Here is a 23527-nt window from a genome sequence, read left to right on the forward strand (position 1 = left end):
CTTCCCCAACAAGAAATAAGCCCTCTCCAAGCTTGGAACCAAGGTTATGTTTGGTTACATGCCTTGCCCTCTTTCCTCACCCTCTTTCTCTTCATATGAGCATGCTTTTTTTCTTATGTGCTATGTTGCTTCTTGATTTGTGGGTGGCTTGTAACTAAAAGCCCTTTTGGTTGATGATACTTGCTACACTTTCTTTATTTGAGTTAATCTTCCAAAATCATGCAAGAAATTAGGAGATAATTAGGGAAGAATCTATGCACGAGAAGAGCATTATGCATAAAACTCATAATGCATAGACAAGGATAATGTTAGGGAATGGAACCTTTATTTTGTTTCCTATAAGTGGATTAAAATGTCTTAATATCATAATTTAATTCATTAATTAAGTCTCACACATGTCAAATGGAAGGAATTCTCATGTGAAAGTAGTAGTCAAAAGTCTTGTCTTTTTATCATGTATGGAAGTAAATTTAGCCCAAGTGGAAAGGGGAAAACATTTTGTTTTATTTCATTTTCTTATTATCAATAAAAGGTTTAAAAATCCCTCTTATATAGCTTTGAAAATGTATTCCTCGAGTGGGGAGGTTATGTCAAAATTTTCCCTTAAATTTAAGCATAAAAATGAAACCCTCTTCTTAATCACCATAAATTAGCTCAATTGGAACACTAATTTAAAGAAGCAAAATTCATTTATAAAATCATTGATCATATAATCTTGTGACCATATTCTTGCACTCTTCCTCTGAATGAGTAGTCAAAATCAATGAATACATAGGGCATTTGAGGGACAGGATCCTTTTTTTTTTAGAAGAGTTGACATAAGGTTTATGAGTAATAAATCACCCTCTTGCATGCTTCTTTCAAAGAAAGTTATCAACTTGAATGCATAAAAAGAAGAAGGTATCTTTAAGGGAAGTAAAAAAAGAATTCATTCTGATGGTTCATTCTTGGTTCTCATATACTTAAGTCAAACGTTATGACTTGATGATACTCATTTCCTATGAGTGAAAAACGGAAAGAAAAGTAGTCTATGCTTTGTTTTCTTAGCTTTGTGGTAAAGGATAAATTCTTGAGAAATCTTGGATTTGAAGTAAGTCTTGGATCAAAGTTCTTTGCTAATTTTAAATAGATACTAAGAGAAAGTAGCAAGTGGAAAATGGACTTCGCTACCTTTCCATTTCCTAAGTGTTAGACAATGTTTTTTTTAAAAATGGTTTGCACATTGTTTTCCATCATCCCTTTTCCTCCACATTCCAAAGAAATATGCATTAGGCACATTTAGAGAATTCTTGCTTTCAAGTTTAATAAGTTAGGTGGATAGATTGAAGTGAAATCTTGTGATAACTCTATTCTTTCAAAAAAACAAGGGTGAGCTTTAAGGCTTACAACCTCAAATTCAATTGTATATTCTTTGATGTTAAGAGAAAGGTTAATTAGGAACAGTAGATAGGAATGTATATCTTTCATGCACCACGCTTGCACTCCTTCATTGATATGTTTCTTTTTTAATTCAATTGACCATTCATTTAGTAACTAATCTAACGGCACATCTATTTTGCTATATAGTTTTAGCTAAAGGTTTCAAGTTACAATGGTAGTAAATGGATTTAGTTGTTTATCCATAACCATAACACCTATAGGAACTATGGTTGCACTATAGAAATCATTTTAAAGGAATGGAATAGATTAGGTTACTATAGTTTGCAAGCAAGTAAATATTTCATACCTTTCTAATATTTCTAAAGCATACCTTAACCTAAGCATATACATTGAAGCTACTCATTTAAGTTTAAGAGTTACACATTAGTCTCTATAGTATAGCATACCTTATTCTTCAAAATTTGTCAAATAAAGATTATTGATTCATTTCTTAATTGTGATAGTCTAATAAAGCATTTTTGTCCCTTAAAAACTTAAAAAGCTTAGAGTAGATTCCTTGTAAACTTTAGGGAAAAATAAAATGACCATAATTGGGAATTAGTCTTAACATAAATATACTTTAATGAGTTTGAAAACTTAATTCTCTTTAAGCATAAGGGTTTGTTAGCAAAGAAGCATCTAAAGAGGTTTCCTTTTGAATATTACTATAATTGAAAGCTTATGTTTTACACTAACCTTGTTTCTTAAGTTTCTAATGGAGCACCATAAACCAAAAATTACAATTAGGAAGGTGGAATCTAAACTCTCAAAAAAAAACATGCAACTCCTGCATAAGTAGCTGGCAACCTAAAGAATCTTAAAAGTTTTTCAATACTTCTAAAGATGGCTAAAGAATCTAATTGGATCAAGCATAGTTTAATTCTGCAAAAGATTGTTGAATAGTATTAGAAAGGTGTTATAATAGAATGAGCTCTAGTTCAAGATTGGGTTGAGGAAATAGAACAAAAAGTATCAATGACTTGTTTGAGTAGAAATATGAAATCTTTGGAAAAAAAAATTATTTAAATAAAATAGAATGAATGAAAGATCAAAAGAAATAGGATGTTGAAATGCTAGTACTTCAATTTTTTTAGTACCAAGAAGGGTGGACTTTAGGGGGAGAGCTACATAGGAAGTCATTGCCCAAGGCTTACTTACTTCCACTAATCCTATTAGTGTCCCTTATAGATACTTGGGTTCAACAAAAGGAATAAACACCAAAAAGAAAGAAGAACTTAAACCATAAGGCATCTCAAGGATACACAAGTATAGTAGTCAAGATAGCCTTGTCTAATTGAACTTAAGAAATTGTCTTCTCATTTTCAAATAAATAAAAGCTTAAGGATCAAGAACTAGTGATGGAAATTAGGTTGTTAAAAGAAAAAAAAGGAATCCAAGGAGATGGATAAGGATAACCCCAGCAAAACATATAATCTCTAAAAAAATGTTTTCAACTGTTTGGGTGTCAACAAAATTGAACCCCTACTTTTAGTCCCTTAGTTAGATTTCCTAGAATGAGATTTTTCTTGATAAAGGAGTGCTAAGCAAAGGGACTTTTGTGGACTAACCCTTGGGTCAAGGCCTTATGGTAAAGGCAAAGCAACTGAGAGGAAGGAGACCGGTGTATTTTGAAGATGACTAACTAGACCAATGTAGACAATAATGTCCATGTGATTCTCTTGGGGGGATACGTCTTGTTTGAACAAGAATAATAACCAAGAGAAGAACAAAAACCTCAATATTATTGAAGTGCTCATAGATGTGGTTGGACAATAGTCTAATGGAGGTAGACTTGATGCCAACAAACTAGTGGTAGAGTTGCCCCATGTAGGAGACCACTTGAGTCCTTTAAAGGGAAAATAAGGGACTTGGTATTTGCTTGGGTATTTGCTTAAGGGTAGGAGAAGTGTTAATGAATCTTTTTTTAGAGCTATTTGGGAAAAAGGAGCCAAAATGGCTAGTAATCTAGAATATCCTAGATCAACCATCTCCTTGAAAGGAAAATTAACAAAGAATGGTATTTAGAAATAGTTAAGCCTTCCTCTACATTGAGTTAAAGTAAATAGTGACAGGTGTTGCCTGGATTTCACTTCAAGGCAAAGGAGACTAAGAATCATGTCCTAATGAGGATGAGTTTTAGTAGAAGTACATGTGCTTTGCTTGCATAGAAAGAAAATTAGATTACCATAATATATAAGCATAAGGAAGAAAGAATTAAAAATCTAATAAAGTATGGTGAGGACTACCATACAAAGACCCCAACTTGAAGGTACAACAATTTGTATGTTGTTATTAATTACCTTCTTGTTTGCAACAATTTTCCTAGAAGTTAGTAGGACTTTGGGAAGGGGTAAACCATGGATTCTAAAGTTTTGTCGGTGTGGATGGGAGGAGTCTAGAGGATCATTTGTTGGCCAGACTTAATAAACCCATTTTTTTGTGTTTGTTTTTCTTAGGATTATGATTTTATAGATCAAGATTAGGGTAGAACACCCCTTGGGTTGGAATTTCAAGGTAGGATACAGACTTGCCTTGGTGTCGGTCCTAAGCGTGAGGGATGTCAAAGGTTGACAATGGCCATGTCCTAGTAAGAGGATAGGTATTGTCTAGCCTTGGCATGTTCCTCATAAAGGGTATTTTGAGCTAATTGTAGAATTTCTTGCGTTCTTGTTAAAAACTTTGTTGCACTAGAGCATTTTTGTGGTGTGCCTATAGTACTAGATGTTAAGGGACACATGTTATAATTCATATCAAAAGCCAACATACCCATCAACTTAAGCGGTTTATTACTATATGTAGACTCTAGTAAAGGTAAGCACAAGTCCCAATCTATCTATATGTGAGATATGTAAACACACAACATGTCTTCAAGTACTTGGTTGAATCTTTCCCTCTCATCATCTATATGGGGGGTGGTCACAATTATTCATGCTAAGAGAAAAAATTAGCTTTACTAAAATATATATATCTAGAAATTTCCACAACCAAACATCTCTATTGAAGAAAATAAACATACTAAATTGTGTAATCTCAACATGTGTTGAATAAAAAACTCTACAACTTGTGGCGCTTCTACAATATCTTTAGCTATAAGATGATACATCTTTGTCACGTAATAAAATACAACCAAAATAGTATCTTTCTCCTATTGGGTTTTAATAATACTATGATAAAACTCATGGATATGCTTTGACAATTAGGTTCCAAAATCTATAAGGAGTGAAGTAATCTTGGGCTCTAGTTTTTTTTTACTTTATTTCTTAGAATTGAAAACATTGTTGAGCAAACTTGTGGACATCTTTATGCAGATGTAGCCACAAAGGTACCCATCTAGCAAGTTCTACAATCTTATGTTGACTAAGATGCCTAGCATAGGGAATATCATGGTTTTCTTGAAAAAAATTTTCTCTTAGCTCTTGTGCACAATAAACATAAATCTTTCCTTTTTTCTTGAACCATCCATTGCCAATTGAGAGATTGATATACAAACTTTTTGCACTTGTTAGTGAAGAAGTAGGTGGAGCTAAGTCCTCAATAGGTCCATACAAGAATCAAGTCTAAACCTTACTTTCTATGCAATAAGAGTCTTCTAATTGTACTTCCTTAATAACCTACAATAGTGAGTTGTCTAGAATAGTAGAAATCTTGTTATACACAATTCTAGATAATGCATCAATGACAACATTATCTTGACCCTTGTGATAGAGAATTTTCATATCAAATTTTGGCATCAATTTAGTCCATCTACCTTGTAATCCTTGTAGATCAAGTTAATTATTTACAAAAATACTTAAGTGTACAATGATCAATGTACACTTTAAAATGGGCACCATAAAGATGATGTGGCCAACTTGTTAAAGCATTTATTAAAGCATATAATTACTACTCATGTATTGGCCAAATTTTTTGGCTTAAGGAGATATTTTCTCTTTCAAAGGCCACAAGTCTACCATCTTGGTTTAATATTGTGCCAATAGCACACTATTGGCATTGATCACTTTCAAAATTAGGGCTATAAAAGCTACTTATTTTGAGGCCTTAAAACTTTCTTGTTGCGTAGGTGTCCATTCATGGGGCACCTATTCTTGATATTATCAAAGAAGAGAACTCAATTAATCAATGATAAAAACTACTTAATCCTAAGGAGGATTGAAGTGGATTGATATTTTTAGGCATTGCCAAGGCCACTATGATGGAAACTTTCTTGGATCCATACTAATCCCATCTATAGAAACAATATGACTTAGATATTCAATTTTAGTCATGCACAAAAAATTCTTTTTCTATTTAGCAAACAAACTTGTTTCACACAACAATTGAAAAACAAAAGTTAAAAGCAATTCATGCTTGATGAAGTTCTTGTTATAAATGAGCACACCATCAATAAAATCATTTACAAATTTATAAATGATGAAAAAAACCCCTGATCTCCATGGCGCGACAGTTGAAAGTTGCGCCGTGGAGATCAAGGGTTTTTTTCATCATTTTGGCCTTCCCCATGTGTCTTGTACCTAGATATAGTGTTAATGATCACTTTTTTGGCTTGAATTTGCCAATTCTCTCCTCCAGCATCAGCGTATGTGGAGATTAAGCCATATTTTTGTGCATCTTGGCTTCCCCCTTGTAATTATAGCTTCCTATGGGCTAAGTACTCACTTGTGGTGGTTGCTTTTGTCAAATTTGTGCTCCAACATCCCAATTGGGACTTTAGACCACCCAATAGATTTTTCTTTTGCAAGGAGCGGGTATCATGCAAGTGACTTCATTAAAAACTTCTTAGATGGATGCAAGACTTCATTGGAGGCTAGCCTAATGTCGTCAAGCTTATTTTTTGCCTTAGATTAGGTTTGCATCTCTTTTTTGCTTAAGTGTAATTGAGAGATGTCTCTATTCTAATCTAACCTCTACAATCAATAAGCATCTATAAAGTTGAGAGAACATCATGCAATTAATTCAATTAAATCAATTTAATCAATTCAAATGTACCTCTCTCTTTCTCTCTCTCTCTCTCTCTCTCTCTCTCTCTCTCTCTCTCTCTCTCTCTCTCTTTCTCTCTCCCTCCCTCTCTCTCTTTGCACATGTTAGTAGTGGGTCAAGGCACAAATCAAGAAAATACAAAAGCAAATATGAGACATTGTTCCAAAATCATTGATTCAATAGAAATTACAAAAGTGAAGGTGATTACAAAGCTTCTGATGGAAAGTAATTTAGGGCTAATGATTACAATGGGAAGAAAGTAATCCTAGGGCTAATGATCTTTCCTAAGACAGTCCTCGCAGCGCAAACGCAAGGCCAAACCCCAATCCTTGGGCATGAGGGTTACGCATTGTCGGTGAACATGGCAGAGCACCGAGTCTTGGAAGACCGAGACGAGGATGTCTTCGGTAGCCTCCTGCAGAGCTAAGACTGCATTGCTCTGAACCCTTGTGATTGTATCTGACACCTGCTGAACAACTTCCTTCACAACCCGACCAAAGGATGCTTTGGGAATAAGGAGATTTGAACTTCTTTGGTACTTCTTGATCTCCCTAAGTGTCACTGTTCCTGGTTTGAACTTGTACTTCTTCTTTACTTGAGGTGGGGGAGGTGGTGGCCGTCTCCTTTCCCAGGCCGACGCATCATTCTTGAACTTGACACGCCTCTCATCAGTGTTGTCGTAATGGTGTGCCCTTTCCTTGACTCTTGGGTGACAAGGTGGCTGATCCTCCGCTTCTTTCCTCTGTGTCTCTTCCTCTTGCTGTTTCCTTTGGGCCTCCTCTCCTTTTGTTGTCTGCTTCGTGCTCCATGGCCCTCTATACAACCCTCTGTTTTCCGAGCTCTGCCTGGACTTTACTTTGTCTCTGAGCCTCCATTTCCTCTTGCACTCTTTGCCTTTGCTCTTCCTCCTCCAACGCCTTCCTTATGTGCTCTTTTTCCAGTCTCTGTTCCTCAGCCCGCTTCTTATGTTCTTCTTCTTTCCTCAGCTTTTGGCTATGCTCTCGAAATAGATCTGTGGAATCTATCTCATCATTAGTGTTGGATATTGGTATGGGTGTCCTTTTAGCTTGGAGGGGTTGCTTCAAAGGATCCAACCTTGCAAAAATGTCGATGGCCTCCGATGGAACCATGCGTGCTTGATGGAGTCTTGCTTGATGCCTCTTTCTCTGTGCTTTTGAGACAAGAGTAAGGTGGTCTAGTGAACCTCTGTTCATTTGTGGCATGATCTCTAAAAAGAATTCATGAAAAGTGAGTTTAAAATGAATTGTAAAAGTTTATATAGTGAGTAATTTGAATTTATGAGTGTCAAACAGACACCCATCGCGACCCACATCGACGCCTAGTGGAGAACCAACGCTGTAAACCCTGTTTGGCCTGACTTGAATGATACAATTGGGATCGCCTTGTTGAAATAAATTTTTTTATGGTTCGTTGCAGGCTCAAATTGCCTTGTGATTTCTGTCGTGATTTGCCACCTAAAATCCTATAAAACCAGTTAAACATTTCATGCAAGGCATTACTCTTTGTAACACTACCTCCATGTCGAGTGTTTTTGAAATACACTGCCTTTGCCTGATAGTGTGATCTCTCCATGCCTTGAGTACTCCATAGCTCGAGGGATCCATATTCATCAAGGAAATATGCAGCATGTGCATATAGAATGTGCTACATTGCAGAATAAGATTTAGAAAAAATTAAAGTAAGCTATAAAAGTTGCACATTACAAAAACTCAGTAAAATCTACCATATAATGTGTGATGTGGGTTTCTCCCCATGCATCAACCATTTGGTAAGTAAATAAATTAATTTTTTCCTTCAACTCTTCCACTTCAGTGGTGACTAAGCTGGCTTTCTCGAGCAACTTGATCATGCTATCCAGTGACTCCCAAACCCTAGCACGCTTTATACCTAAATTTGCATCGTTACCCTTGTAAGTCGTAATGTCGCATATTTTTTTCCACAATTCAAACTCTGTATGGCTTGCTGATTCTATGTGATTTGAAAGTAGGTGTCTTGCCTTGGCACCACCCATACATATCTTCTGCGGATTATCTTGTGTAGAGCCGGAAGCCTTGCGATCTTTTGTTAGTGTCATTGCTCCGCCATGGAGTCCCACTCTGGATAGAACTTCTTCCAATTCTCGTATGGTTTCCTGTCTCCTGGTTTTTGGTTCCATGTTCCATGCATAATTAATGTGAAGTTTTAGCAACTTGTCAAGCATTCGAAGTCGTGCATGCAGTGTGCAGACATGAACTTGATTGAGTGGAATGGAAAGAATTGGAGACCAATCTTTGTCCATAGTATCACGATTTGGTGGAATGCCCTGCATACAACTTAATATGCCATCACGCCAATCAGCTCGACTCTGTATACCCTTACCTACATGGGCACTCTTTCCCTTTTGATCTTGCCCTTTTTGACCTCATCCCTCTGTGTCACTCTTCTCTGACAACAATATATATACAAGGGAAGGAGGTATTGTCTCCTTGCTTGCATCCTAACATGCATTTTAGTGTGTGTTTTCAAATCCCCTGCTAAGTGCCACTCAACTTCAAATGCTCCAATACCTGCGACATGTAGTTTCCCATCGCAGTTTTGTCGTTCTATGGTTTCTGGTATCACTGTTTGATGGAAATACCATGATAACGTGTCATGATTCTCATGTGGAAGATGAAATGCTGCCAAACACCAATGATTTCTTTCTGATTGAACTCCAAAATACTCTAGTTTGCGCCTTCTATTACTGGATGCATTGTCTTCCTCAAGCTCTTTGCCAGCTAATGCCCTGCTCATCATTGTAATGCTTACCCTTTCAAGACATTGTCCTTTTACCACCTGACATTCATCCAGCTTCAGGACAAATAGTATTTTGCCATTGCATTCACTATGTGTTACACCATAGTATCTTATCATGCATTCCTGCAATTTCTCAACGTTAAGATAAACATTGTTGAACTCATTGTACCAAAGTGTTTTATTTTCTTCCATAGGCATTCTTGCAGATACAAATTTAAAACCACCGAATATGTTAGCAACCTCAATGTTTGCACATTTCTTTGTCATTGAAATGTTGTATGGAGTAGGTAGCAAGGATCAAATGAGATCCTTTTTCCTTTGCCCTATTGTGATAATCTTGTACATGGCTTCATAACCTTTCCTACTTATTCTTGCAACATCACACGTGTCCAACATTTGTTGAGATGTGACAATATCTGTAAGCTCAAGAAAAAACTTTCTCCGTAGCAATTCAGTTGTCTTGGCATGAAAGGGATCATCTATGATCTGTACAAGGTCCTTTGGCTTGATCACATTTCGCAACAAACTAGCAGTTGTTGCTTCTGCTCGAGACTCACAACCCATTGTTGTGCTAGCAAGATACCTGGTTTTTTGGAGGCGTCTCTTGTGTGCGCTGCTATTCTTTGAAAGCAGATGGATTGCTTGACACTTGCGTTTTCTAGCATGAAATTGTATTGGAAGATGAGTGAAATGATCTATACGGCGCCTCATATTCCGTGAAGTGTTTTGGAGATTGAAATAATTCTTTGTGACTCTATTAAAAGAGTTGAACCGGTCCTCCAGCTCCTCTCTTTGCTCTCCCACCTTCTTTGATAGCTCCATTATTTGGTCTCGAAGCTTTTGAGACTCATCTAAGGAGTCAGATTTCAACTTCTGAATCTCCTCACTGTGCTTTGCTTCAAGTGCTTTCTGTGCATGTAGAAGTTGCATCCTTGCATGATACTCATTTGTTGTAGCTGTATGCAATCTCTGACAGTAGCCCAACAAACCACTATAACCATCTCCCACAAAGCGCAACAACATGGTTAAGTTTTGAAAAGGAGGGTGTTTACCATTACCGGGATCCAAAGGATAAATATTATCATCTGTCCAAAGGTCAAGAGCCTTGCAACCAGAGAAGCGTAATTGATTCATTGTATCTATAGTTGGAGTAGTCACCCGAGTACTCCTCAAGGTTGAATATGAGTGCTCCAAATCTACATGTATACAAAACTTCTTAGGCATGTTGGTGATGTCATGTAGAGCCATTCTCAACAGGGATGACAATGTTGAATATTGCTAATGGGAGACAAAGGTTCCCATTGATGTGTGAGTTGAGTTCTCCATTGGTGTGCAAGTTGAGGGAGGAAAATATCTTAAGAAAGAGATAGATGAAGGGGAGAAAGAGACCATTAGAGAGAGAGAGAGAGAGAGAGAGAGAGAGAGAGAGAGAGAGCTTTCCATGGATGTTCAGGTTGACATTTCCATTGATGCGCAGAGTGAGATATCTAATGATGTGTTGTTTGAAGTAGGGAAGGGGCTCACAGAAAGGATTTCCATGGTTTTGTAGTTTGATATCTCCATGGTTCTACAGGTTGAGGGAGCAGCAGAACCAAGAGAGATGAGGGATAGAGAGAAAGAGGAAGCTTTTCGTGGACGTGCAAGTTGAGAGAGGAGAAGAGCAAAGAAAGGGAAAGAATGTGTCCATGGATGTGTAGGTTGAGGGAGGAGCAGAGTTGAGAGAATGAGGTAGGAAGCTTTCCATGGATGTGCAGGTTGAAGGAGGAGCAGAGCTAAGGGATGACAAGGAGAAAGAGAGAGAGAGAGAGAGAGAGAGCGAGAGAGAGAGAGGATAGCTGCTTTTGGCAGAGAATAAAATCTGCATCAAAGTCTTATCAACTTTTAAGAATGTTGTATTAACTACATGGGGCAGGCTGAGGTAGTGATGGAAGAGAGAGAAAGTGTGCTGGGCGGTTTAGAGAGAGAGTGTAGTGAGAGAATGAAGATTTTCACTTTTCAGCCTACTGACTTTTCAAAAAGAGAGGAGAGTTATCCTTTATTTTATGGGAAAAAACTTTGTACCTTTTTGTTTTTTAATGATTTATATGGGCTGAAAGCCTACAACTCTAGGCTTGGTCAAAGTATGATTAAGTTTTAAGCAAATCCTTAAACTGCCAAATAAAAGGGCCCCCAAAGACCTCACTCTCCCCCTAATGGAAGATCCTTAAACATGAGGACAATGTACTACATGGTGGTAGGACCTTACGTAGATACTTAGTCAAATTTAAAAATTATCCCTTGGAGGATGCAAAGTGGATGCAAGATAGACAATTAGGAGATTCTCTTGATGTACTTAATGAGTACAAATCTTTGTATTGTCTAGACAATGAATAAAGGCAAGTTTTATTTTGCAATTTTAATTTGTACATTATTTTATTCTAATTTATTTTGTTTAATGTTAAACTATCTGCTAAAATGTTTTGTGTACACAATGATAAATGAGCAAAGGTTCTACTTAGTGTGATTTTGTCCTCTAAGAATTTGCTAGCATCACCAATCTAGCCCAAAGACAAGAACATGTACTCCAATGTGGATCCAAAGTACTAATGAATGGCACTAATTTTGCCCAAAATGACTATAGTTGAGGATGACTATGACTTTAAGAGAGGGGTAATGTCATCCAAAATAATTTTTGATTAATAAATAACCTCAAATTTCTTTTATCTCACTCGAATTGATCATTCTAGTGAGATAAAATAACAAGGAGGACATGTAAAGAGACAACAGAAATGATCCAAGGTTAATGAGATGAACTCAAATGCAAAGGCTAACTACAAAAGTGTCTAGCTAATCTAATCTAGAGCTTAACACAAGTTACTTGGCTCAAAAAGCATTAGAAATGACCTCAAAATGGATAAGTTAGGCCTTGCAAAGTGGGAACATAGGCCAAAAAGCATGGAAAAGTGGGTAGATGGGCCAAAAAAGGGCTAGAAAATGTGAGGGAAGGCCAAATTTGGGCCCCAAGTCACGAGAAAGGGATGCACATCAAGAAAAGTAGCTCTTTCCCTAAAAATAAGGCCTTTGGCCACGAGAATAGGCCAAGCCCCTACTTGTTTTGGCTAAAGGTGTGTGTGTGTGTGTGCGCGCGCGCGCTTTTTCTCAATTGCATCCATGAAAGGGCCTCTCTCTCACTCTTTGCTTGCCATAATTTCATGTGGATGGGCTCTAGAGATTGCTCTCTCTGCCCTCTACTACATTGTGTGGTTTGTTTTGCAGGTGTGCTGCTCAAAGATGGTGTGCTCCTTGGTGGTTAAGCTTCTTACTTAGCCAAAATTCCACTCTCTTTCTCTCTTCTTGGCCATAACCTACTCTCTATGTATTACATAATGCTTATCTATGTATTGTAAGTGATGAAGACCACCTGTCTATACCAAAGGCATTGAAGAATAAGTAATGGAAGCTTGTTTAACCACTCCTAGCCACTCAATTATGGAGAATCCATTCCCTAATTGAGTGATAAAGAGCCTTAAATGTTCCAAGATATCATTTCTAAGATATATTCAATATATGTAAATGATCATTCCTTTTGAGAGGAGGGGGGCTCTAAAATACGGCCCTTATTGCATCTTTTATTTCAAGTTATGTTCATGTTTACGCTATGATGTACTCTCTTTTTATGTTTATGTGATGATGTGCTCTCTTTTTCCTATGTTGTATGCATGAAAGGGACATGTTAAGGGCTTAAAGCAACAAATTATTAATGTGTATGGCTATGGTTATTGTCTTTGCAATAGTTATGAGATTCAAGCCTATGCTATTGTCTAAAAAGCATAGTTCACTATTTAGCCACATGCATACATATGTGTGTATGTGTGTCTCTTAAAGGCTAAGGGCTAAGATTAAGGCAATAGACCACTAGAATATTTCTTAGAAAGGGACCTAGCATCTTGTGATAAGGTTTTGTGTCCAAGGAATTGTCTCTATTGGTTAGAAAATACGTATGTTAGTTGCAAAAACTTAAAAGATATACACCAAGATTTTGACAATGTTCATAATATTAGCTACCTATGGCTACAAGCAAGTTTTGGGCAATGACTAGTCATCTTCAAAAGAACACTTGGTTCAACAAGCATTGGTAATATCTTCCACAAATTTTGTTGTTATTACTTTTTTCTTCGCATCTCAAAATTAAGAGGTTTCCATCTTGCATTGATGCATGTGTCATTGGGCCATCATGTGAACATATAATAGCACTTAGAGGCTAGGTCTACTTATTAATTGAGGCTTGGAGGGAATCCACTACCTTGGCCTTACAAGACAACTACCTCTACTAGCCATATGCACACATAAATAACACCTATGGGGCCATAGCTCTTCTGCTTTTTCAATCACACTAATAAACCTTTGTAGTAGGGGTGTGTTGATGCACACCTTGCTAGGTATTTCCCATGTGATTTTATTTCTTTTAAATGAGCAACAATCTTTCACAAGAACCTTTAAATTTAAAGGAAAAATTGCCGTTATTGGAAGCCTCTAGAGAATTGCAAATTTTACATCTAAACATGGTTATGTTGATACACACCCTTGTGGGGTTTTTATCTATGATTTTGGTTCTTTGTAAGGACCAATAAGGCTCAAAAAAAACCTTTTGTAGAACTATTAAAATTAAAGACAATCCTTGAATGTTATTCTATTTTTTGTAAATTTGTGGTAGATTGTCAACTTTACAATAACAATAACTTGATTATATGCTAGCCCTTAATTTTAAGTGTGCATTATAATCACAAGAAGTTTTAAGCATTTTTCATTGTGGGCAAAGAGCTCGTTTGCCTATGTCTTATTATAGATTATCAAAACCATGAGCTTCTACATTGGAGGCATTACATATCTAGTTGGGTGTCATTAGGAGCAAGGAGTGTAAGGGCCTCCCTTGAGTCCCTTACTAGGCTTAAAAAATAAGACAAAAGTTCATTCTTGCAACTTTATTTATGTAAATATGCATAAAGTAGAAAAAAAAATTGCATGAATCAACCATAATTCAAAGTAGAAGGATTATGGCATGTGGTAGTCTTCTTACAAGGCTTATGAAAAGTGGTATTCCTCTCACAAAGGCTTGTGACATGTGGTGTTCCACTCACAAGACTTGTGACATGTAGAGTTCCACTCACAAGTCATATAAAAGAAGGACTTCTCATGCATTTTTTCACTAACTCTCCCTCAACACACACACAAATCTCCTACTCCCCTGCTCTCTCCCTCTCCCTCTCCTTCTCCCTCTCAAGCATGGCTATGCAATCCAAGCTACTCAATAATCCTCCTCCATCTCTCGAGGAAGGTGCCTTCATCAAGACACTTTAAGTTGCCTCACACCTATTCAAGAACCAAGCTTGTATTGAATCTTCTTCTCCCTCTCTTCTACACATACTTGGGTAAAGATAATGCTTGATTTATGCATAATCACTCTCCCTTATGCTCTAATTTTATCCCCAATCTTTCATATTTCATAACCTTATTAGGTCCTTTGAAGCAAGTTTTGCTACTTTTTTTCAATTTTAATTAAGTTTTTGTTTCCTCCTTATGAATTCTTTTCCAAATATGATACAATAATTCTCTAATTGGGTTTTTCCCATACACATTGATACCACCCACACACTATTTATTCACCCTTATCACTTAGATCCACACACCACACACACTATGTGTAGGAACATAAAAAGTTCTAATTAATCTCACTCATATGAAGAAAATAATTTTTTCTTTTTTGCACAATTATACTCTCTCACTCAATGTTGCAATCTCCTTTTCAATTTTATAGAAAACCTCATTTTCTATTTTTCCAAATAATTGATGATAAATTTGTCTTAATTAGTGTCTCAAACTCCATAAGTAGTGTTTTTCTTACAACTTAAAGTGTATCTCTTCATTTAAGAATGACCCTTGATCAGTTTTAGTATCCACACACAATTTAGAGACCACTTATTAGGAGACTTGATTTTCACCTCAACTCTTCATTAAAAGGAAAATTAGTAATAATTTAACATTAAATATATAGTTGAATAATTCTACTCTAGCTATGCCCAATAATTAGAATGTTCTTAAGAAGTAATCCATGCAAAAACATCATAAGGTTATGAAAATAATTTTTTTTTCAACACTTAAATCTTCTTCTCTTGATTCATGAAACAATTATAAATAAAAATCATTTTAGCATTTTATTTTATGTAATAGTAGCTTAGTGATTCAAATATATACTAGATACTAATCCTAATCTCTATGGTTAGGAATAGTTCAATTTTACTAATCACCCTCACTAATCACATGCTAAGCATTATTGTAAAAAACCAAATTAGATTCTAAAAATAGGCTATTGATAGTAAGGGATCTTGTTTACTTAAATTATACTATCAATCAAATACAATTTATTAATTTTATAAGAGTAATCAAGATTAGATTTTAGTTTAATTAAGCTTATCCTTTATCATTATGCTATAGCTTTAAGTTAGATAAATTTAGAGGAGAATCTAGTGATTACCAAAGAAGGAGAACCTATTTATCATAGAGGGAATTTCATCTTAGTGATTGTTACAAATTAATCATACCTTAATTGATCAATTATGAAGATGACAACTATTAAAGTGTTATTTAGAAAGCATTCTAATTGCTAGAAATCTCCTTATAATAGTGTTTATATAGCAAAGTTCTTTTCTCCTTGAATATGAGAATGGTTCTATAAAGGAGATAATCTATTTTTCTTCAGCTTAACTATACACCATATCCCTCCTTAAATTCAAGGTATGTATCCTTCCTTATCTTTTTTTTAAGGAATACCAAGTAAGTATTTCATTTCAAGTTTGTCTTCATTTCAAGTTTGATTTACAACTACATGGGTGGGGGGAGCAAGGGGATAGCCTTACAAAAGTCATGCCCATGTTGCTTGAACAGAAGCCCAATGGATGGCAAAGGATGCAACAAAAAAGATGGAATGTGTTCAATTGAAGGATTAACCAAAAACCTCATGGTGGTGAAACAAAAACTCTAAAACAATCATGAGACATTCTTGTTTTGATTGAGGCCTTGTTTGAGTAAGATTAAAAAGAAATAGAAACTCATGAGTTTTAGATCAAGGAATCTAAGCCGTCAACTAGGAAGATTAAAAGGAAGAATAAGAAGTTTGAGAACAACAACCCATGCATAACATAGCACATTGTACGAGCTTGTCTTAATTGTTTGGAAATGTATGGGCCTTTCCCAAGCCTTTCCCAAAGATCTTGCTAACTTTGGACTACTTTCTAAAGAATGGAAAAGCACAATAGTAACTGCAAAAGCCTGGTTGTAGGCTTAGTAGAGTAAATTTTTCAAAAGAGTCTCTAAAATGGGACTTTGGGTCAATTTAATAATCGAGGAATTTAAACAAACTAGAAAGAAAAGTATGGAATCCTGATGAATCCCATAAGATGAAATAATTAAAAATATTTCATAATCTTGACATTTGTGGGTCTTGGCACCCTTTAAAAAAAGACTCTAAAAAGCTTAAAACTAGTGGGAAAGGGGCTAAGGACCAAATTTGGGACTTAATCATTCAAAAGGGCCTCCCCCCTTCTATAAAAGAAGGCTTATGTTTCTTAAAATACATAACCTACCTCACTTTTTAGAAAAGTGAAGAAGCTCTTGAGCTTCCATGGAAAGCTTGAAAGCTACCCTCATCTCCATCTTCTCCCACACTCAAGCTATGGCAATGAGACTTTTTATTCAAGGCTCCCCATCTCCCTCAAGATTTCACCTTGAACCTTAGCCCTAGCTCTTGCTTTGTAGAGGAGAAAGAAGCTTCCCCCTTGCCTCAAGTTCATGCACTTTTTGAAACCCTATCTCCCCTTGCCTAGCTTGCTCACTTCTCATGCTCATGGTGACCCTATCTCTTTTCAAGACCTTCCCAACTCCATTGGCAAGATTGGCCTTCAATATGAGCTCTCACAAGCGCTCTTCTTGCCCACAAGGTGTATGTAAAGTGATGGCTAGAACTCTTGCTTGAGGGTCAAGTCTACATCAAACTTTTTCTTGCCTCTCCATAAGCAAACTTCTTCCCCCTTCCCTCAACTCAAGGAGGCACCACTTCAAGGCTTCAATTGAGGTAAATTTGTGAGATTCTTGCCTCTTTCCACTTCTCATGCTTGATTCAAGATTTTTTTGTGTTTTCTCAAGCTCATGCAAGTATGGTGGGAGTTTTAGTAAAAAAGGGCTAAACCCCTGAGTTCTTGTGCTTAGATCTATTTCATAGTGATCCTTTTCTTTGTTTGTGGTATGGCTAAGTGAAAGCCCTATACGTTGAGGTTTTGATGAGTATGATACTTCATTAAGGTCTTCTTTAATTCTTATAATGATGCATGCAAAACATGCAAAAGCTATGCTTGAAAATTAACCTTGTTTAGTGAACGTTTTACTTCAAATCAATATTCTTTGAACTAGATGCTTAGTATGGGTAATAAATAATTATTGAAGCTTAATAAGGTTGTAAACTGTTTATTTCATAGCATGGAAAGGTTTATGGTCAATTTTAGAGAAATTCCATAAGAGGAACTAGTGGCTAAAATTCCTCTTTTTCTTTGGTTATTTTGAAATCCATAGAGATGGGTAATGCTTTGATTTCAAGATTTTATTTTTTGTGCAAAAGAGGTTAAAAATTCTTAATTAGTTAAACATTTGAAAATATGTCCATTTTATGGGGAGGTTATGTTTAAAATTTTTCAAAATTTATGCATAAAATGAAACCCTCTTTCAAAACATCATCTAATTGTTGCACCAAATGTTTTCATTGATGCATTCTTGTAAGAAAACGATAATGGAGCCTTTATGGGTAGATAGTTGATGCATTGAAGCTTCTATGATGCATCCATAATGAATGAAAGGTTAAGAGAAACCTCTATTGAAAGAGAATGCATAATGGAGTTTAATGAATAGAAAGTTTGGATAATTAAGTTTATGGTGTATAATTGGAGTTTCATTGATAGTAAGGATACTTCATAAGTAGGGAAAGGATAAGATGGCATTTGCACAAAGAAAAAGTGAGGTTTACTTGTTCATTCTTAAGCTTAGTGAATGATTTGCAAAGAGTCTTCCTTTCATTATTATCTCATAAGCATTGTTTTGAAAACTTAAATTAGGAAAAGATAAACTTTGTTCACATTAACTAAGGAAAATGGATCATTTCCTTTGCATCTCTTACATAAGAGTTTATTCTTCTTTAAGCATGATTAGAAAAAGGTGCATCTTGTTTCATTTAAGGAAGAAAATGGCTTCATATAAGCATGGAAAGGAATTGGGAATTTCTTTGCAATAGTACTTTAATGAAAGTAAAATTCTTATCTTGCATATTTTCTTTCTTAAATTACTTGCAATAATTGGAAAAGCTTACATGAAGTATTCTATACCTTCTAGGTTCTTAAAAATGTTTGAATAAGCCTATGCTTAGATTAAGAAAAAATATTCCAGCTCCCTTTGATATTATAAAACCCTTTTTGCTTGCTTTGAATGATTCTTTTAAACATTATAAAAACTAGATAATCTTTTGGTTAAGGTTAAATGTCTTGAGTTGAATAAGGTTAATAAATTATAAGTGTAAAAATAGTTGCAACCCCAATCATATTTGGAGAAGGAATTATGCAAGGATGTTAAAGCACAGGATTCCCTTCTCAAAGAAAGGAAACTCAAGGGGTCAATCTACCATAGCCATGTTGGTAATTAAAAGGTTTAAAATGAAGTCTTGGGGAGGAGTACTTGATCCCCTTCTTCCCCTATTACCTTAGGTTTAATCAAGGTTTGATCAATGTGGTTTAATTAACATACATTTCCCTTCCCAAATTCAAAGAAACTCTTACATTAGGCACTAGATAGGAAGAATTCAAAGTTAAGTAAATTCAAGTCATTGTGAGCCCACAATTTGAGCAATTCATGAGGGTGAACCATAAGGCTTACAACCTCCCAGCTTTTATAATTGTAAATTCTTTCAAGTTAGGTTGTAAATAAAGTTAATGTTGTATTTGCACAATAACTCACTTCCCTTAATACACATGCCAAAGGAATGTTTAAAGCATTGAGTAAGTAGGAATTAAGAGAGACATTAATCTCTTTTGGGAATATACACACTTAAGCCCAAGAATACGGAAGTTATTATTGTATATTCTTTCAAGTTAGGTTGTAAATAAAGTTATTGTTGTATTTGCACAATAATTCACTTCCCTTACTACACATGCTAAAGGAATGTTTAAAGCGTTGAGTAAGTAGGAATTAAGAGAGACATTAATCTCTTTTGGGAATATACACACTTAAGCCCAAGAATATGGAAGTTATTGCTTTCATCCTTTTATAAGTTTTCAATTCATATAACAAAGTTGCAAAGCACTCTTTTGGCTTCAAACTAGTAAAGAAACTCACAAGTAGAATTGAACATAAGGAAATGAGAACCTGAAATATCTTGTTAGTAGATTTTGTACATAATGGTCACTTTTTTGCTATTTTTAGCAACTAGCTATTTTTAGAAAATTTGGGCATGTACTATGGGTAGACGAGGCCATTTGGGCCTCTAGTTTGTATTAGGAGTACATGGTAGAGTGTTGGTGTGAATTCATGTCTAAGTCAAAAACTGGTATATATACCAACACTTGTAATTTTTTGGCATGCTTCATTTGTGTAACTTAGAGTAAGAAGAGAGAGCTTCTTTCAAAGAGAGCTTCAATCTTCGAGTGTTGATAGCGTGGAATCAAGTAAGCCAATTGCAAATCTCTTCTAGTATGTTTTTATGCTACTCCTCTACTTTATTTTGATGCATGTACATAGATGATTGTGTCATTAAGGGTGTGGTTATGAGTGTATGTGTGATTTACTAAAAATAGTCCATATATATATCTCTCTCTCTATCACATATTTTCTCACCAAAACGCATGAGCACATTCTTCTCACTATTGTACACAAGTGTATGTGATTACTTATCAATTTCAAGGTGTAAAACCCACCCATATGCAATTGTGTCAAATTTGACATATACGCATATGTGTCATCCCATATGCATTTGTGTCAAGGCCTCATATGGACCACCCAATGAAGTCTTTTGAAGTTGAAACTTTGGGAGCATGTTCCTAACACATATGCGTATGTGTCATCCCATACACATTTGTGTCAAGGCCTCATATGAACTGCCAAATGAAGTCTTTTGGAGCTGAAACTTTGGGAGCCTCTTACCTAGAGTCTAAGATTTGTGTGTGTGAAATCTTGAAGCATTCTAAAAACTTTTATTTTCAAGGTTGACACATATGCATGTGTCACATTTTTCAAAAAGTCATGGGATTGAAACCAAACTTCATAGGCTTGTTCCTCATGGAAAGACTAGCCTTGCCATGTATTTGGTTCTTGGATTGGATGCATGTTTTGGCTAGAAATCAAGGAAGTGTCATGTTGACACATACACGTATGTGTCAAGTTCACTAATGTGTCATGTTCCAAACCTTGTGAAACTTCATGTGTCTCTTGCCAAAGAGGTTTAGACTTATTGTATGTGTTTAGATTGTTGGCTTAAGCAATGGTTGATAGTAGATTTGAGAAACGGTCTCTCTTTGTTTCATTGCTCAGTCTAGTGTATCTAGTTCCATGCATGCAATCTAATGACTTAGGAGACTTCAGAGGGTAGATAACTAGTATCACTTGTTTTAGCATCATGGAAGTAGATAGGCATGTCCATACTTTAGATATTAGTGACCTTTTACTAGTGAAATGCTCAAAGACTCTCTTGATCTAACAAATCAACAAGACCTCTGGCTGTCACAAGCGTGGTCCTTCTATGGTATTGACATACATAGTATGGCAGTCAACTTGATTTCCCTATACTACAAAAATTGAAGTTGATTCATTGCTTACATCACTAGGGTGTTGTAAGTTGAGAAAAATATATGTCTTTACACCTCTAATTGGGAAGAACCTTAATTGGTCAAAATAAAACATTCCATCTTGCAACATCTTAAAACTTTTGTTTAAGTAGGAACCATAATTTAATGTTGAAATTGTCTAAAAATTTTAACTAATCTTTAATCTTGGGAGCTAATCAGAGAAAGAAGCAACTATAAAGGCATTGTTCAATAAGGTAAAGCAGCTCAATACTTGCTAGGGGTAGGCATAAGGTAAAAAATTCTTAATCTTAACCTTAACTAAATCTCTAGAAGATTGCAATTGTTTTCACTAAATGGTTTTTTTCTCTCAAGTGAACCATAACCATATGGTCACTAATACACTTAAAAAATTTGGAGCCAATCACAAAGAGTTCTCCTTTCAAAAGAACTACAACTTGCAACTTTGCAACTTTATGGTAGAACACCTAGAGTTATGGTAAATTCAAGGAGAACTTATGATATAGCAAAAGAAGAACTCATGGTAAAACAATAAAAAATAATGACATCCCAAACTTTATAATGCAACGAGGTATACATTCAAGTTTTGCAAATAAGGAATAGTTCAAATGTTTTACTCTTTCATTGATTGCAATTTCTTGACAAGTTTAAGCTTTACTTTTATGTGGGTGGGTGGACATGGGAATGGTTTTTTGGGAGTTTTCCCTCAGGCTTGCTTGCACCCATGATCCTACTTTGGACCAAAACAAAATTATGAGTTACAGTGGGTAAACAAAAACTCAATTTAAAACACATATCTAAGAATTCATTAGTTTTGTTTGCTAAGACATTGTTTTCTTAAAAAGGATTAAGCTTAAAAGGAATCCAAGGGGGTGGATTAGGATAGCCCTAGCATCACATAGTTAAACCTTGGGATCTTTTTTGAAATTGTGTGTTCTAGCTTAGTTGAGCTAAGGTTTTAGTCCCTTGAGGGGGAGATTTTGGAAACAAGTTTCTTTCTAGAAGGAACATTGGGACTTTTAAACGGCTGTCAAGGGTCAAGGCCCTCTTTGGCAAGGGCTAATTGGGTGAGAAATGAGGAACCCATTATTTTGTATGAGGCTAAAGGCACCTATACAACTCTCCTAGAATGCAGCTACCTTTATTTAAAAAGACCACGGTGAGTAGTAGGGAGAGGGTGTTTTTGGAATCCTTAATATGAGGGGGAAGCTCATAGATGATGGTTGGAAAATGGCCTGATTGAGGTAGACTTGATGCCAACAATGGTGGACGAAAAGTACTCTAGGATAGAGACTAGAGAATCCCTTTTGACATAACGTGGAGAGGACCGATGTCTCTGTCTTAGACTTGTACCTAAAGGTGAGAGATGTGCTTAACCAAAGAACCTTGTTTGCTTAACTATTTGGGAAACATGAATTGGAAAGGTTGGGAACCCCAAGCCATCCTAGATCAAACCATCCAATCACCATCTCCTTGAACACAAAATAGTTTTAAAAGAGATTAACTAGACATAAATTAAGCCTTTTCCACACTAAATAAAGGAAAATTTAATAGATTCCTATATGGGGGGAGCCTCAAGATGAGGAAACCAAGGTTTAGGTCTTGTTGAGGATGAATCTTGGATAGGTGATCGCTTGTCTAGTGAGGCAAACTAGAAATAGTGATACCTACACATATAAAGAAAAATGAACTAAAATGAGCCAAAGTATAGTGAGGACTAAGATATGGGGAAGCCCCAACTCAAAGGTAAAATATTTTGCTTCTTGTTTTCACTATCTTCTTGTTTGTCATTGCTTTGTAGTAGTTAGTACTACTTTGGGTGTGGTCCATTGTCCTCTCAAAGGTTCGGTGGGTGGGAGGAGTCCGAAAGGTTAGTTATTGTTGGCTAGACACATAAACCCCCTTTCCCCTTTGAATATTTTCTAGTTTTGGGCAGAATCTAGGATACCTATAATGGATATCCACAACCCCGTTGGGTTGGCATTTTAAGGTAGGTAGATACTTGCCATGGTGTCAATCCCAAGTGGGAGGGATGTCAAGGCTGGTAATAGCCATGTCCAAAAGAAGATAGGTATTGGTTAACCTTGGCATACACGTTAGGAATGGTAGAGTCTCAAAGAGGATATGCATTGGCTAGCATTTTCCAGAGGGTTGGAAATGATCAAGTCTTAGAGAGGACAAAAAGTATTGACTAGCCTTGGCATGGCCTTCATAGGAAAGGTTTGTCAAAGTAGATTCACTTAGGGAACTCAATGGGGGTTGGTCCTTTCTAGATAGGGATAATAACAATTGAGTTATATTTTATGAAGCTCAGGGGTTTATTCATGCTCAAGATTGTGATGAATGGAGTATGTCCCAACTAGGTGAAGTACCTGAGGTATGTTGAAAAACAAACTAGTTTGGGTAGGCTTGATGCCAATGGATTGTCAAAGTATAAACAATATCTAGGCATAAGGATGAGATAA

The 23527-nt window shown here is 36.0% G+C and overlaps 3 protein-coding genes across 3 annotated transcripts; all 3 read right to left on the reverse strand.

The window, feature by feature from the left end:
- Positions 1–6667: 6667 nt before the first annotated feature.
- LOC148039339 (uncharacterized) lies at positions 6668–7619 on the reverse strand. The gene is made up of 2 exons (XM_087675337.1): positions 7601–7619; positions 6668–7317 (listed from the first exon to the last, which is right to left on the reverse strand). Exons 1-2 carry the CDS (start codon positions 7617–7619, stop codon positions 6668–6670), a joined length of 669 nt encoding a protein of 222 aa, XP_087531463.1.
- Positions 7315–9058, reverse strand: LOC148039340 (uncharacterized). The gene is made up of 2 exons (XM_087675227.1): positions 8141–9058; positions 7315–8061 (listed from the first exon to the last, which is right to left on the reverse strand). Exons 1-2 carry the CDS (start codon positions 8723–8725, stop codon positions 7702–7704), a joined length of 945 nt encoding a protein of 314 aa, XP_087531353.1. The 5' UTR covers positions 8726–9058; the 3' UTR covers positions 7315–7701.
- A 187-nt stretch (positions 9059–9245) lies between these two features.
- LOC148039341 (uncharacterized) lies at positions 9246–11262 on the reverse strand. The gene has a single exon (XM_087675225.1). The coding sequence runs from the start codon at positions 10438–10440 to the stop codon at positions 9490–9492; it is 951 nt and encodes a 316-aa protein (XP_087531351.1). The 5' UTR covers positions 10441–11262; the 3' UTR covers positions 9246–9489.
- Positions 11263–23527: the final 12265 nt, after the last annotated feature.

Source organism: Lygodium microphyllum, chromosome 3, assembly GCF_053477565.2.
Source record: "Lygodium microphyllum isolate KBCC chromosome 3, Lygodium_microphyllum_v1.1.10, whole genome shotgun sequence".
Classification (NCBI taxonomy): domain Eukaryota; kingdom Viridiplantae; phylum Streptophyta; class Polypodiopsida; order Schizaeales; family Lygodiaceae; genus Lygodium; species Lygodium microphyllum.

Bases quoted from the DNA above. Each gene is read 5' to 3' on its own strand.
- LOC148039340 (XM_087675227.1), bottom strand. From the start codon at position 8,725: ATGCAGGGCATTCCACCAAATCGTGATACTATGGACAAAGATTGGTCT. The intron at 8,062-8,140 runs GTAGATTTTACT...TCTGCAATGTAG, and splicing joins CCCACATCACACATTATATG to CACATTCTATATGCACATGC.
- LOC148039341 (XM_087675225.1), bottom strand. From the start codon at position 10,440: ATGGCTCTACATGACATCACCAACATGCCTAAGAAGTTTTGTATACAT.